General features: G+C 41.5%; 1 protein-coding gene and 1 long non-coding RNA gene across 4 annotated transcripts in view; one reads left to right on the forward strand and one right to left on the reverse strand.

The window, feature by feature from the left end:
* LOC309368475 overlaps positions 1 to 16,223 on the reverse strand; it is an 88,338-nt gene that overhangs the window by 58,035 nt on the left and 14,080 nt on the right. The gene's annotated exons all lie outside the window — the stretch shown is intronic.
* GUCA1C (guanylate cyclase activator 1C) overlaps positions 2,682 to 16,223 on the forward strand; it is a gene marked incomplete at its 5' end in the record, with an annotated part of 47,646 nt that continues 34,104 nt past the window's right edge. For 2 of the 3 annotated variants that reach the window (XM_081908576.1, XM_081908578.1), the window contains one exon: positions 2,682 to 2,943. In XM_081908576.1, coding sequence (XP_081764702.1) covers positions 2,740 to 2,943 — 204 coding nt within the window. Of the gene's footprint in view, positions 2,944 to 9,466; positions 9,659 to 16,223 lie in introns of those variants that run through there. The other variant, XM_081908577.1, reaches the window with a different exon arrangement.

Consider the following 16,223-nt stretch of genomic DNA (forward strand, 5'->3'; position numbering starts at 1 on the left):
GTCACACTCTCAGAAAGGCACCTTCCCTTTTTTAAACTCATTCTTATACTTATTGTGGGGAACTATAAGAGGGATGCCTTGATGCCTAATTCTGAGGAGACAATTTTGCCTGTATCTCCATTTTAAAACTTAACCCCACTTAGGGAAATATAAGGAAGAATTATATCCATTTTCTATCACAGGTTGATGGTGTCACCAGAAAAAAAAGCAACTGACATTCATGTATACCATAGAGACTTAAAGTAAACCATTTGGGGCTTCCAAATTCTATGTGTGCCTGCCTCAATTATCTTAGAGAATGAGAAACGTTGTTTCAAGTTTTGTATTTTATCACTTTTTAATCTATCCATTATTTAAGTATGCTGATCTGGCCTTTTCTGCCAAAGGCATTTGAGGACAGTTGACAGTGGACCATTTATGATTGAATGCCTGCCCCCACCCCACCAGTCATATAAACAGCAGAACAGTCCAGTAGCAAAATAGCAAAAGGAATAACCTGATACAACAGTTGGAGAGCAATGCCATTCACACCCAGAGAACTCCAAACAGCTGCTGAAACAGCACCACCTGTGCTTGGCATTGGAAAATCAACAAAGTAAGGGGGGGAGAGGGAGAGAGAAAGAGAAAATAAACTTAGAATTCTAAGAGAAATTCTGAACCCTTAGTGCCACTGTTGAAAATGTGTGGGTCATCTCCCATCTTCAAATAGTGAGGACACCTGAAGCCACTGGGATCTTAGAGGCAGGGAACTTTCCTGTGTTGTTGTTTGGTCGTTTAGTCGTGTCTGACTCTTCATGACCAGAGCACGCCAGGCACTCCTGTCTTCCACTGCCTCCCACAGTTTGGTCAAACTCATGCAGGAGTCTTTTTTTATATGCATCTTTAGCGGGGAAGTATGACTTTTAAAGTACATTATGTACTTAACTTCACAGTAATGTGATGACAAGGAGAATGTAACCCGAGGTAAACTCTTGATCTTTTGATGCACTGTTATGCTGCTTTGCTTTGTCCTCATGATAACAATCTAAACCAGAGGTGGGGAAACCTTGGCCCTCCAGAGGTTGCTGAGACATCTCCCATCAGCTTGGCCATGCTGGCTGTAGCTGATGGGAGTTGTCCAATAACATCTGGACAGGCTAAAGGTTCCCCACTCGTGATTTAAACGGTAAAGTCAAAACATATAAGGAGCAACTTTCAGATGAGTAGCCTTGTTATAGGTGCCATATACTGTCACGGACTCTATTCCATTTGTTCATGAAATCTTATGCCACTTTAAGTAGGTTAGTCTTTTAAGAGGCTGAAAAACAGTTGTTGTTTTTTACACATCAGAGAGGAGGGGAAAAGAAAATACAATAATGGGAATAAAGTCTGAACTGGGGAAAGCCAGAATAAACAGCTGTCCATTGGCATAATAGCATGTCCTAAACGTGGAAGTTTGATACTGTCAAGTTCATGCAGTTCAACAGCAAGGTCTCATAGTTGTTTTAAGAAAGGGCTCCTCCCAATAACCTGTTGATTCAACATTCATCCTAATTTGCTTGTACAAAGATTACAGCATGGTTGGATTATGTCCAGTCTTTGTTGAGCATTTGTTCCGATTTGTTCACCAGGCAGTGATGTGACCATGAGCATTCATTCTTTTTTTCATCCCATATGCATAGGGTATTTACAGCTCTTCCCGTTAATCATTTGTTCATCACACTCTTTTCAATGCATTTCCCAGTTACCTTCCAAACATGCAAAAAATTCCTGGGAAGTGGGACAACACAGCTCTTTAACCCACTTCAAATGCACAAACTTAGCACTCCAGTCTGCATTTGAATCACTCCTGCAAATTAATGCCAGCCTGGAGGTATCCAAAAGAGGTCAGTTTAGTTAATTTTGTACATTTATATACTGCCCTTCAGCCAAATAGTTCACAGAGTTTGGTTGGTTGGTTTCCAACAAGATAATATAATAACAATGAAAGCGGTGTAATTAAACATAAAAAGTAATAAGACTTACAATTATTATTATTTTTTAAAAAAAGACCATGGTAAAATTCAGATTAAAGATTAGGAGAACAGAAAAGTAATTGTGCCACCAAAGCGATAGCAAAGTCCTAGAAGAGACCCTCTAAGGCAGCGGTTCTCAACCTGTGGGTCCCCAGGTGTTGTTGGACTACAACTCCCATCATTCCTGAGCTCTGGCCTTGCTAGCTAGGGATGATGGGAGTTGTAGTTCAATAACATCTGGGGACCCACAGGTTGAGAAAGCCTGCTGTAAGGTAAGAATACCCTACTAAGAAAACTTTCCCCCCAATTGCCACTTATATCAAAGCCTGGTAGAAACAGAGCTTTGGAAGGTGCATCAAAGGTCCTACCCCTATCCATGCAGGATATTTAAAACACAACAACTCAGCAACATCTATACACACACTGAAGACAGCTGGGATCATTGTACGATGCACTGTACAAATAAATACACAGAGATATCGTACTACTTTATTCTGGTTGAGGAGAGACTGCCACCCACTGAGAAAACCTTTCTGTATTTAAACTGGGTACTGAAGGTAATCTGTCTAGGAAGTTATATATACACAGCCTATTTCTGCAGTAAGCTGTAAAGAGGTTTACGGTAGCTCGTTCCTTATATGACATGTTGGTGTTTGAATGGTAGCTATAAGCAAAGCAATTGCCACTGGGCAGTGAAATCACTTGGATGAAAATATACTAAAAAAATCAAACGAGCATACTTGGAATGTTGGACATTATGGGTGCCAATGGGTCTGCAGATGACATCGATGCTCTCGAAATTCACCACTGGTACACAAAGTTTATGAGGGAATGCCCCTCTGGACAGCTCTGTCTACATGAATTTAAATCAGTGTTGGGTCTACAAGGACTCACTCCAGAAGCCAATAAGTATGTTGAGCAAGTCTTTCATACTTTTGATATGAATAAGGTAAGGTATAATTATCTTCTACATTTGCATTGTTCTCGTTGCTGGTACTTTGGCGATAAAAACCACCTTTAAACAACTTTGAATACGCTTCGAAATGTATCTCGGAATCATACCGTTTCATTGAATGCAATGCTTAAAAATGAAAGAAATGCCAATTTATAGCCCATGTTCTTTTGAAAATCCAGCTTCTTGACAATTGCATTTCTGTGGCTCCCTGGGGAATATGCTAGACATCAAGTCCTTTCTAATCAAATCATTTAAACTCTGTTCAGTCATTCCTAGGAAACATTCCCATGTGATAGAGAATGGATGTGGCTTGTCGTGGAATATAAAAGTGGTGTTGGGTTTTTCTTCTGGAATTTTGCACCATGGTGTTGAATGATACATTTATTAGATAGCAAATGAAAATCAGTTGTTATTAGTGGCTCTGGTTCACTTAGACTTAGAATACATTTAGAATACACAGTAGTTTTCCAATTTTGTCTTAGTTTTTCAGCCAACGGTGCTATCGTTCTATTTTAACGGTGATAAATTGAGGCAAAAGGGTATGGATTTGCCTTGACGATACCTATTTATTCTTGGCCTAATGTGGATTTGAACCCAAAGCTATCTAGCCTGTATTTGAAAGTAGTCAGTGTGGTGGATGGAGTGTTGGGCTAAGACTTGTGAGACACAGGTTCAAATATCCACTCAGCTGGGAAGCTCACCAGAGTACTCATCATTCCTTTTCCATCGAACTTAGTTCATGGTGTTGTCAGGATAAAAAGAGGAAACCACTCCACACTCCCTGGAAGGAGGATGGGATAAAAATAGTATAACTTTTAGTGGATTGATCAATAAACATTAAAGGTTTCATGAAAATCATACATGCTTTTCCAGTAAAAACAGACTAGCAATGCTTCGGACACTGAAATCTTTATGTGTGCCCCCAGCATGTATTCCATTGTGACAGAGGTACATCACATGAATATCTCATATACACCATTGGCATGATCCAGTCCCTGCTTTGTGTCCCTCCAAAGCCTTCTGGGATGTGCTACTGCTGCTTTGTGTGTTCCCTGCTACCAGGCCCACCCCTTTACCTCAGATGTCTTCCCATGAGCACAGCTCTCCAATCACAGAGGGATGCTGATGGGAAAGGAGGAGGAGGCCTGGAAACTCCTTTGCAAAACATGATGAGAGGGGAGATGGAAAGAATGCAAAGTGAGCCTGGATTGTATCCAGTGTGTCCACACTGCAGGCAGCTGCAATGGGCTCCAGTTCCCTGTGACATGTACGCATAGTGTTTAAAAGCCACGTTTACATCTCATACACTTAAGGCAAGGCAATCGCCCCTTTTTTGGCCCATGGACCCCCTTGAGCTTGAGCCAACCCTTTCGGAGTCACTTGCCAGTGGCCAAGAGTGGGCATGTCCACCCCACACTCATGCACATTCCCACATGCGAGGACACACACAGGCACAACCCACCTCCTCAGCTGATCCATGCTCATTGTCCCTTCTCCACTTGTTGAATGAACTGCAAGGAGCAACTGCATATCCTTCAAAGGACTTCTTATTTTTGCGTCCATCACTAAAATTGGGAGAGGCTTGGGAAGCTACAAAAACATAGTTGTGTGGTTGGGTTTATACATGACTCAGGCCCTTGAACAGCGTTAGCTACCCCTATTCTTTGGGACACGCCACAGTTCTAATTTGATGACATGTATAACAGTGTTCCTAGAACTCTAAGTTGGTCGGTACTTGAACATAAAAAAACCATTGCAAAATGACTGGAGTCACAGTAGTGGTAAGGAGGCACTAACAGCTGTCACGTCACCTGAGCTTTCTTAGATGCACTTTGGGTGGAAGAAAGTGGTGCACAGTTGAGGAAGTGATAAGAGAAACACAAGGACGCAATAGTACAAATCGTGTTCTCTAGTATTATTTTCAACTCAAAGAATAGTTATAGGGATGGTGCCCATCTCTAGCAAGCAGCTAGACCTAGCAGACCTAAAAACCTAGATCCGTGTTTACAGGTTTTTCTCTGGTCAAAGATTGTAGTATATGAAAAATAAAAAGGAATGGTGTTGACACCTGGCAGCCTTGAGCAGGTGTGGGGCCTACTGCTGTTACCTGCCCTGGGCTCCTAAAAAAATAATATGACTTGGCATTATGAGCATCGTCCAGTGGCTGCATCTAGCCACACTTTTAACCTGTAATAATGCCCATGCCCTGAGGTGTTGTGGGAAACTCAAAAGCTGACTCAATCCAGCCACCTGGTGCTGTTTGGTGTTCTGTTACCACAGACAGGTCAATCTGCCAAGCCTTCTGATGAAGGGCAGAGGTCCACCAGAGGGAAGTTTTCCACAACCAGGGAAAGTTTCCATATGGAAGCTCAATAGTCTCTTTTAAGACATGGAGGGAAAGGCTATCAGTGGCTACTAACAAGGATGACTATAGTCTACCCTCCACCATAGAAGGCAGTATGCTGAAGGAGAGGAGAGTTGTTGAGCTTAGATCCTACTGGTGGGTGTCCCATAGATATCTGGTTGGCCACTGTGAGAAAGAGGATGCTTGATTAGATAGGGCCCTGGCCTGATCTAGTCGCCTCTTACATTCTCGTGAATTTCAGAGTACTTTTGTTCTTTAGGCAAAGAGACACCCCAGTGCTCCCTTCAAGAATCCAATGAATCTGACATACCAGGGATTGAATTTGGAAGCTTCTGCTTGGAAACGGAGCTGTGGCCTATTCAAAATTGTATAATTGAACAGGAGTAAAACCAAATCTCTTACATCTCAGAAGAGAATGCAGCTGTCATTCTCTCATCGTGGAATGCAACTAGCCCCGAAACTGCTTGCCTTCTGGTCTCATCTGTTGACCTCCAAAGGGCAACTGCTGCAACAATTAGATAGTAGGAAAATGGAGAGAAGGGGCTCTCCCTTCCCTCTGATAGACTGGTGTGATTATCAAGGGACAGGGTGAAGCTGTTCCTGTTGCTCAGGAGAACTCTTTGTACACCTCTTAAGATGAAGCAAATCTTTTCTGCTGAAGAGTAAAGGGACATTTATTAGCGCCCAAGGCTCTGTATTACTAGTAATATTAGGCAGCCATCAAGACCCCAGCAGGATCTGCCACTAATACCTTTTCTGGGGATGGAGGGAGGCATTGCTCCAATTGGCACCAAATAGCTAGGTCCGGAGCCCAGCATTTTAATATCCCACAATGCTCCTGTGCTAGTATCATGCCAGGGCGTTGTGGGGAATTCTAATGGCAAGTTTCCCGATTCAGCTGCCTGGAGTATTGCTCTTGTATGCCACTACCAGTGCTCCCCACCAGAAAGGGAACACTGCAAAGGGCTGGAGAGAGCCCGGCGATATATGGGGAGGTTCACGAAACATGGGCCTATTTTGAACGTAGTTTGCAGTGTTGAATAAAGGGAATGTTCCAAAGAGAATAAAAAGCTCGCTAAACTTGTGCAAGCCCATAAGCACCCTCATGCTGCATTCTTATGTATATTCTTAGGTAAGTCCCACTGTATTCAATGGAAGTTAAAGGTAAAGGTACCTCTGACCATTAGGTCCAGTCGTGGACCACTCTGGGGTTGCAGCGTTCATCTCGCTCTATAGGCTGAGGGAGCCAGCGTTTGTCCGCAGATAGCTTCCAGGTCATGTGGCCAGCATGACTAAGCGGCTTCTGGCGAACCAGAGCAGTGCACAGAAATGCCATTTACCTTCCCGCCGGAGTGGTACCTATTTATCTACTTGCACCTTATGTGCTTTCGAACTGCTAGGCTGGCAGGAGCAGGGACCAAGCAACGGGAGCTCACCCTGTCGCGGGGATTTGAACCAGCGAATCTTCTGATCGGCAAGCCCTAGGCTCTGTGGTTTAGACCACAGCGCCACCCACGTCCCTCAGTGGAAGTTACTTTAGGGTAAAATAGTGTGTGTTTGAATTATGACCACAGGAAAAGGACAGAGAAGAAATGTGATGCAGGATTTCCCCCCTCAACATTGATGGACCATCCCAAAATGTACAGCACTGCACCATCAACAGTGGCAGCCGTTTCAGCATAAATGAAGTATGCAGCTACTTCAGCATAATCTAGATTCTAAGGTTGCTGAATCATGAGGCTCATACAGCATCACCATTCATAACACTGATGGCACATCAAACACACATCCATCCCCATACATAAAACATATATTTGCTGGTACAGTGGCTCATAGATCAGGCAACTTGGGAGAATACAGATACTATCTCATGAACCAAGAATTGCATGAGAGCAATTAATTTTGTTGTGACAACCGTGAGCAGCCACCCCCACCCCCCATGCTTAGAAATATTTTGTGATCCGGTGGCTCATAGATCAGGCACTCTGATGGCAAAATAATTATTAGCTCAATAACTGATAAGTGTAACTTCTGCACGAGGCTGATGAATTTTGTTGTGAAAACTGATCCAGATATAATCAAAGTAATCAGATAAAATTAATGCCATAAAGCTTAAAGATTGGGAGCCCTGCTGCGTCTTTCTTATTACCTCTTTGACAAATTAATGAATCCTCTTCCAAGAAGTTATATGCTTAATATCTTTTAAGGAATAGGAAACTGCCTAAATAGAGAGAACTGAATAAGAGCCATGTTTGAACTGAGGTGGAAGTGGCAGAATAAACTACCCTCTTAGTAGCAAAGAAACCATTCACAATACAAGTTAAGGAAATAAAGGGCAGAATTCAGTACAAGGTATTCACTTTTAAGATCCAACACAATGCTGTAGAGCGGAGCATGAGAGGCAGGGGGCACCAAATTTTAGCATCACACAGGACACCGCTGAAATTTGAGAGCCCAAAGTCCACCACTGCAAATGGCCACTCTGGAAACAGGATGCTAGATTAGATAGTTGGTGAAGTGCACTGAGACTCTTCCTCAGTTCTTTTGACACATGTTTGTAGGGAACGTGCTGGTAGAGTTTGGTCCTTTGTGTAACATAGAACTCATCCCAGCATGTCTCAAATCTTGATGGGCTCCCACATTCTCCTAGAGCCCAGATTGTCCCAAGCACTGAATCACGCCAAATTGAAATCCAGCCCCTGGCCAGGGGAACACTGCCAGCTGGGTTACAGGCTGTCAGCTACTCACCTGGCCAAAAGCAAGGTCCCAGGACTGCCCTTCTCAGGGCAGAATATATATTGGTGGAATCAGCACATGGGATACAAACTTAGGCATATTTAAGGAGAAGAAGGGATAGTGTTAACACACGAGCTACAGTTATTGGGAGGCAAAGAGCACCTCTGGTTGCTAGCACATTTTACAGTAGGTGTTAGAAACTGAGATATGAAAGGCAGGAGCTAAATGTCACCTTAAACCTAGGTTATGGGCGCTGCAATGGTGCGTCTATGTGTGCTTTATTATAAGAAGAATACAAAGCTGAAAATGAACTGCAGCTAAAATCTTGTGTCCATTTTTCACATGGTCTAGTCCTCATCTGAAGACTGCAAAAAACAAAGCCATGCTTCCCCTGCCCACCCCCCTAATATTCTTATGAGGGTCTCTAGTCTTCCGAGAACAGCGGGAAGTGGGGAGGCAGAAAAAAAATCCTCCTTTTCTTCCAGCAGTGGCAGTTTTAATCTGAAATCTTTGGCTCAGTACTGCACCCTGAGCTCAGAAACAGCTCGTATTAATGAAATTCCCTGTTGCAAAACACGCCTAGAACAATGGGAATTTTTGAACGCTGTTTACAGTGGGCACTTTCAGACCATCACTGGGGCAACCAGTTTTTTGTTCCCTGCCCATGCAAAACATTTCATAGGACATTTAATGGTAGATGGAATATCAGTTTCCTTTGAGCCTGAATGATGCCCCATTTTGACAATTGTTGTTGTTGTTTAGTCATTTGGTCGTGTCCGACTCTTGGTGACCCCATAGACCAGAGCATGCCAGGCACTCCTGTATTCCACTGCTTCCCGCAGTTTGGTCAAACTCATGCTGGTAGCTTCAAGAACATTGTCCAACCATCTCGTCCTCCATCGTCCCCTTCTCCTTGTGCCCTCCATCTTTCCCAACCTCAGGGTCTTTTTCCAGGGAGTCTTCTCTTCTCATGATGCGGAAGTATTGGAGCCTCAGCTTCAGAATCTTCAAGTGAGCTCTCAGGGCTGATTTCCCTCAGAATGGATAGGTTTGATCTTCTTGCAGTCCATGGGACTCTCAAGAGTCTCCTCCAGACCATAATTCAAAAGCATCAATTTTTTGGCGATCAGCCTTCTTTATGGTCCTCACAGAAGACTACTGCTATTTTTGTAACTCGATGGGAGTGCACTTATCGATGAAATCCACCCATATTAAAATGGATTGCTGTAGGTAATCCCACTTGGCTTCTATTTTTACCCAGCCTACATCTATAATGATGTGTAAGAGGTTTACAATAGCTATAGGGTTTGTAGTTTCTTTGTGCATCCCAGTTGGATGAGAGCCATTGATAGTGAGGGTAGATTCCTGTGTAGAAGCAGACTTGAGCAAAGAGAAGGACAAGCATCTTACAACAAGATGGGTGGCAATGAATCAATTGAGGAGATTGTTGCTATGGAAAACCATCACTGGTATGCAAAATTCATGAAAGAATGCCCGTCTGGACAACTCAGCATGTATGAATGCAAGAGGCTCCTTGGTCTTGATAACCCAACTGATCAGGCAAATACCTATGTTGAGACAGTGTTTAATATATTTGATTCAAATAAGGTAAGAATTATTTCTAGAGTACATTGTTTGGATTATATTGTGCATCACTTATTTTTCAATTATTTTAAATTCTGAATAGCTCACATTTTACTCTTGACTCATATTCAGATTTACAGTTTGTTTTAGCAATAGCGGCATCTACATGAAATAACCATAGGCAATAAAGAATCTGTGCCAGTTTAAAACTTTCTAAATGTGATGATAGTAAACAAATTATTCTGCAGCATTTCTCCTGATATTTCAGGGTTTATGACTCATACCATGCACTGAAATTTTATCTTGATAGCCATAGAACGACATTTTTCAGCAACCATGCTGAAGAAAAAGAAAATTCTCAATCAAAGGTAATAAAAATCTTACCAGCGTTTCTTAAAATAGTAATTTTAATTGTGTCTTCTCATTTTATACATATCCGTAAGAATATAAAAACAGCCCAGCTGGATCAGACCAAAGGCCCATCTCATCCAGCACACTGTTCTTAAAGTGGGAAGCCAGATACCTATCAAAAACTCCCAAACAGGATCGGAGTCATTTGAGATTCCCAGTGACTGTGGTGGTAGAGCATAGATATTGTGGCTTGTAGCCACTGATAACTCTTATCGTCCAAATCCTTTGTAAAGCCATCACTACACCTTGTAACGTGTTCCATAGTTTAAGTGCTGTGAGCTATAGACTAATCTGTCCGTTTTGGATTCTAATTTTTTTCCCAATCAAGTTCAGTCTTCCACGTCTTTTTGTGGTTTATTTTATTTTATTTTATTTTTGGAAAAAAGGCTTCATGAAAATTCATCAGCGTTCTGTAAATTTATCCTAATATAATGCATTTCATATGTTATTTTTTAAAGACTATTTTTAAGAATATCTGGGTTTTAGGCACACTTTGCCTAGTAAATGAATATTTGTATACATGGTTTGGAGAAATGTACTGCAAAATTTGGAGAAGTGCAAATTTTGAAGGACAATTACATTTCAGTTCATCTATGGTTTCAGGAAGCACAAATGAAGTAAATGGTTGTTAAATGTGAACTGAATCACATCTCCTCCACCACAATCTCCAGCGCTGTGGGAGTGCTTCCTTGACTCTGTCCCAAGTATTTTTTACTCATATTCATTGGATGATTGCAGGCTCTAATATTATGAGAGAGGAAGAAAAAACATCTCTTTTCACCTTCTTCACTCCAGGCATAATTTTATGTCCCTCTATTATAGAATAGGAAACTGCCCTATACAAAATCAGACTCTAGGGGTCTGTCCTAGCCCTACCTAGAGATGGCAGGATCTGGGCTTGGGACTTCAGCATGCTATGGCAAACATTCCCCAGACATTTTCCTTATACCCTCTTTCTAAACTAAAAGAAGAGCACCCAATATTGTAACCCTTCCTTATAGGGTAGTTGCTCCACATTTACTTCCACGTTTCTTTATATACGAGCTCAGTTTCTTTCCTAAAAACAAGACTGCTGACAAAACTTAAAAGCAGCACTGTCTTCTAGAAACAGACACATAGAAATTGTAGGAATTGGAATCAAACAAAACTTTGAGTAGCCATGCCTATTTCAGTGAGGTATAAGATAGCAAACTGCAGTACTTGATCTTTGGAGATTCAGGGCTGTGGACTGTGAGGTAAGCAAAAGAAAAAAGTTCCTGTGGGCTGTTCCCACAATTCCTACTCAATTTATGGAGTTTTATAGCATCCAGCAATTTGCAATCTGTTGCCTGTTTTTTTCGTTTAGAAAATAATCGGAATGTATGCTGGGACTGACCTTTGCAGATTATATAATGCAAAAGGGCAAGCTTTAAAAGGCAACAGAATGACTTCATATGAAGCTTTAGTACTAGTAATCCATTCATTAAATGTCAAAACAACATAACATGTGACTTCCGTGATTGGATGGCCTGACTTTTAAAAAAAGATCTTCCCAGGGGGCAGACACTGGGAAAAGGTGTTTAAACCTTCCCTGCCTTTTTACTAATATGCACCCCCACACACACACAGAAAGAGCTGATCCTTGTCCTATCATGGGGAGAAATAGTCATGATAGATAATTTTTCTGTGTGTTGCTATTGTACTGAGGAACTAACAGCAAGTTTGGAGGAGATTTAGATCAACTACAGATTTGGCCTCCCTGTTCGAAATAATGAATCTGCACTCAAAGTAGCTTACTTTTGGCATGGAAATTCTAATGAAAAACTCTTCTTAAAACGAGCTTCGTCAATATGCTTTTCACAAAATCTTGCTTCTGACCTTCTCCAGTCCTTGCACATAAATGACTGTACAATGCCACAAGGGTAAGGATAGTGTCATCCTTTGCTTCAATCTTCAGTCCCCACTCCCCATAAAAGGACAGGACTCTTCGTTTCCTTTAGTTGGCTGTTCAACCAAAGATGGACAAACTACCCCAGAAGAAGCACAGAGCAATGCCTCTGTGAAGGGCAAAATACGGTATGCAAATTTAAATAAATATCTACCATTATCTCTAACCTAAGGAGAAGCATATAAAGCACCACTGGTGAACTGTCATGCATAGACATATCTCTCATGTTAGTAACATTGTGTTGTTAATAACAACAACCTTCTCTTCACCAGAAAGGTTCCAGGGCAGGTTTCATATAGAAGGGCATTTCCTCAGCATAGGACAAAAGTTGTGCAAGGAGGGTGCCAGATGCAGCTCTGTGGAGAGGGAATTCTTCAGCTCAGGGGCTGCCACAGAGAATTCCCTCTTGCAAGTCACTCCTTTCAAAACCCAAGGGTGGACGAACTACCAAGAAGGCTCCCTCTGCTGATTTTTACATGAAGGAAACTCAGGCTTGTTGCTCTCCCGCTGGAAGAAACTTGGAAGCGCCCAACACCATTTTCAAGTAACTACAGTTTATTGTTTTGTTTGAATAGGGGCACACTGTAGTTAGTTTAGCTAAGGTTTTGTACAAACAGGTAAAGGTAAAGGGACTCCTGACCATCAGGTCCAGTCGTGACCGACTCTGGGGTTGCGGCACTCATCTCGCTTTATTGGCCAAGGGAGCCGGCGTACAACTTCCGGGTCATGTAGCCAGCATGACTAAACCGCTTCTGGCAAACCAGAGCAGCGCACGGAAACACCGTTTATCTTCCCACCAGAGTGGTACCTATTTATGTACTTGAACTTTGACGCGCTTTCGAACTGCTAGGTGGGCAGGAGCTGGGACTGAACTACGGGAGATCACCCCGTCGTGGGGATTCGATCCGCTGACCTTCTGATCAGCAAGTCCTAGGCTCTGTGGTTTAACCCACAGCACCACCCGCAAACAAGCCAACGTCAAACCATGGTTTCTGACGCTGGCTTTTTCAAATAAGCCATCATTAAAATTAACCTCAGTTTCCAGTTTGGATTAAACTGTCTATGGATAGTTAAGAAGTAAAACTAATGTTTTCAACTTTATCCACATGGCTACTCCAGAGGGGTGGCAGGAGAGTCCCACCCAACATGTTTTGACTCCAAATGAGATTTTTCATGTGAAGAATTTAAGAAGAAAACATGCACTTCTACAAGTATATTCTGAATTTAGGCATAATATGAACGGGGAGAGGGTTAGCTTGGTTGTGTTGCCCTAGAGAAGCTTGTGTAGTTCCAGCTTTTTTCAGTGCTAGGCATAACATTTTTCATTCGCCCAGAACACCTAGTGATGTTTTGTTAGATTCTATCATGTTTGTGCCTTCCTGTTTCCTGCTGATTTAACATTTTAATATGGAGCTTTGTTAATGTGTTTTTACCGTATTTTATTCTTCTATTAACATAAACTACCCTAGGAGAATTTGACAGAAATGCCAGCATGAGATTTTACAGGCACCTTCCTACATATGTAAAAATGTAAAAGCTGTCATTGAGCAGTCTCCATTGGAGGATTTGTAGTGCCACATCACAATCCTGGATTTGAATAAAGTTAGGATAGGGAAAGAGAGTGTAACAGAAGGCAGGTTTGGCAGGTTTTAAAATAAGAGTTTTAAACAACAGCAAAAGTTTGAATAAAGCAGGGATGGATGGACACAGGGAAGCTGTGAAGATATGGCAGGCTTGGGTAAGGTTGGGTGGGTAAAGTGTAAAGGATTGGAATTGGCAACTGAGGTGGCCAACATTATTTTTGCAAATATAACACACAGGAAAGAAACATAATCAGCTGACATTCACACACAAAATTATTCCATCAATCTTGACTTCCACACATAAACTTATATCCAAACTAGATTGATGACCATAAGCTACGTGTTCAAATTGTTTGTTCTTCCAAGCTTGAATTATAAATCTCTTTGCAACCATAAGACAGACACTTTTGTTGTCCATCTGCTAGTCTCCACACCACAAGAATATAATTTGAGAGTGCAGGAACATCTCAAAGCATTGTTTTTTCGAAGTCAATCAGAACAATAATTTCTGACCAGAAAAAGAATAGCACAGGACATGCCCGAATCATCTGCTTCAAAGAGGCATTATCAGAATTATATTGTCAGCTTCTCTCTGAACTAATGAATTTCTTCTTAAAACACATTGTAGAGTCCAGTATACCCAGAACATCCATTTTTGTTAAGCTGGTCTCCATTTTAAATCTAAAAAATATTAAATATAGCCACTAAAGCAACTTTCCATTGATTAGGCTGTATAGAACCCTCTAACTCCTTATTCCATTCATCTCTAAGATCCTGAACATCCAATTTAGAACATTCCAATAAACATTTATAAACAACTATTGTGGGTTTAGCTTTCTGCAAATATCCAATTATTTCCTCCAGTAATATATGAGATGCTGAGGCAACTCAAAGCTGATGACCCATAAATGGGCACCAATAGGTGCTGCAGTTGAAGATAATACCATTCAGCCCAAGCAGGTAAGTGGTACCTAAACAGCAGCATTGAAAAGAACTAAAATTATCCATCCCATCCAAACAACTGATCAAAGGTACAAGGAGTTAATTTGGCATGAAAATATTGGTCAAAATATGCCTGATGAGATATTATATGCCATGCCTCCCTAGCCACTGAAACTACAGGTGGAAAAGAAGAAGAGTTTGGACTTGATATCCTGCCTTTCACTCCCCTTAAGGAGTCTCAAAGCGGCGAATAATCTGCTTTCCCTTCCTCCCCCACAACAAACACGCTGTGAGGTGAGTGGGGCTGAGAGACTTCAGAGAAGTGTGACTAGCCCAAGGTCACCCAGCAGCTGCATGTGGAGGAGCGGGGAAGCAAACCCGGTTCACCAGATTATGAGTCCGCCACTCTTAACCTCTACACCACGCTTGTCCTTTTCTTTTTATTTCTGTAGACCCTAACAACATCCATCCATAAAAGCGTACCAAATGCATCCTTACCAAGTTTATACACATGAGGGTATTTGCAGAAAAATGAGGCTCACCAATCATTTGCACAAGGTAAAAAGTATGCTTTAAGATATAAACGAAGACCTTAAAAATCAAATCCTTCTTCCAATATTGACAACTAAAGCTTTTTTAAAGAAAGAAAGAGGTCTCCCAAGCAAACCTCTGAAATGCCCCATGAAATTTGAGAAAAAAACAGTTGGGGAATTCATAAAGAAATATCATGAAGCACATATGATCCATGGCCAAATATCCATCTTATTCGGCCTCACCCTAATATGAAGTCCAAGAAACACCCATGTTTCCAAACAGCTTTCTCTGTCAAACTATTGAAAATCAATCTAATCATGGAGAAATGCTTCTTGGAAACAAAATATAGTCAAACCTCAGTTCCTGAACAGCTCCGTTTTGGAACTTTTTGGCTCTTGAACTATGAAAACCTGGAAGTAAATGTTCCAGTTTTCGAATGTTTTTCAGAAGCCGAACATGCAGTGCAGGAAGCTCCTGCAACCAATTGGAAGCTGAGCCTCAGTTGTCGAACATTTTGGAAACCGAACGAGCTTCCGGAATGGATTACATTCGACAACTGAGGTTTGACTGTAACTTAATCTGTTATAACCTCTAAGTACCAAATAAATTGCCAATTAGCATATAAACTAGATATATTAATTGTGCCCCCTGACATTAATTCAAATTTTAAGCAGTTAGTTATATAGCCAGAAATCACACAAAAATTATGGATGATTTGGGCCTACTGATAAATTACAACAATGAATCTGTATATCCACAGTGTTAAATTCCACTTGTCTGTGTACGAAGCTATGAATCTCTGTTCTTCCAAAGGCTCCAAACACAAATCAAAGATCAGCGGAGATGGAAGCCCTGCCTCCTACCTTTCTCTAAACCAGCCATGCTGAAGGGAATCCCATTTACCTTCACCTGTGATTGGGGAGACAGGTACAATATTATAATCCAATTAATAAATTCCTGAGGAAACCCAAATTTTAAAAAAACAGAACGAAACAGCCAATATATTTTATAAAATGCTGTTTCAGCATCAAGGGGGGTTGGGAATTCAAGCACCATCATTTCTTTCACTCTTTAAAGCCACTGGATTTGCTACTAGTCTTAAATTATGTGCAGCCTGCCTTTAGCAAACAAAGTCCACCTGATATATCACACCGTGCAAGGTGCAAGCAAGGATTGATGGTATTATCTTGGC

Source organism: Podarcis melisellensis (genome assembly GCF_964234715.1).
Source record: "Podarcis melisellensis genome assembly, chromosome: 4".
Lineage (NCBI taxonomy): Eukaryota > Metazoa > Chordata > Lepidosauria > Squamata > Lacertidae > Podarcis > Podarcis melisellensis.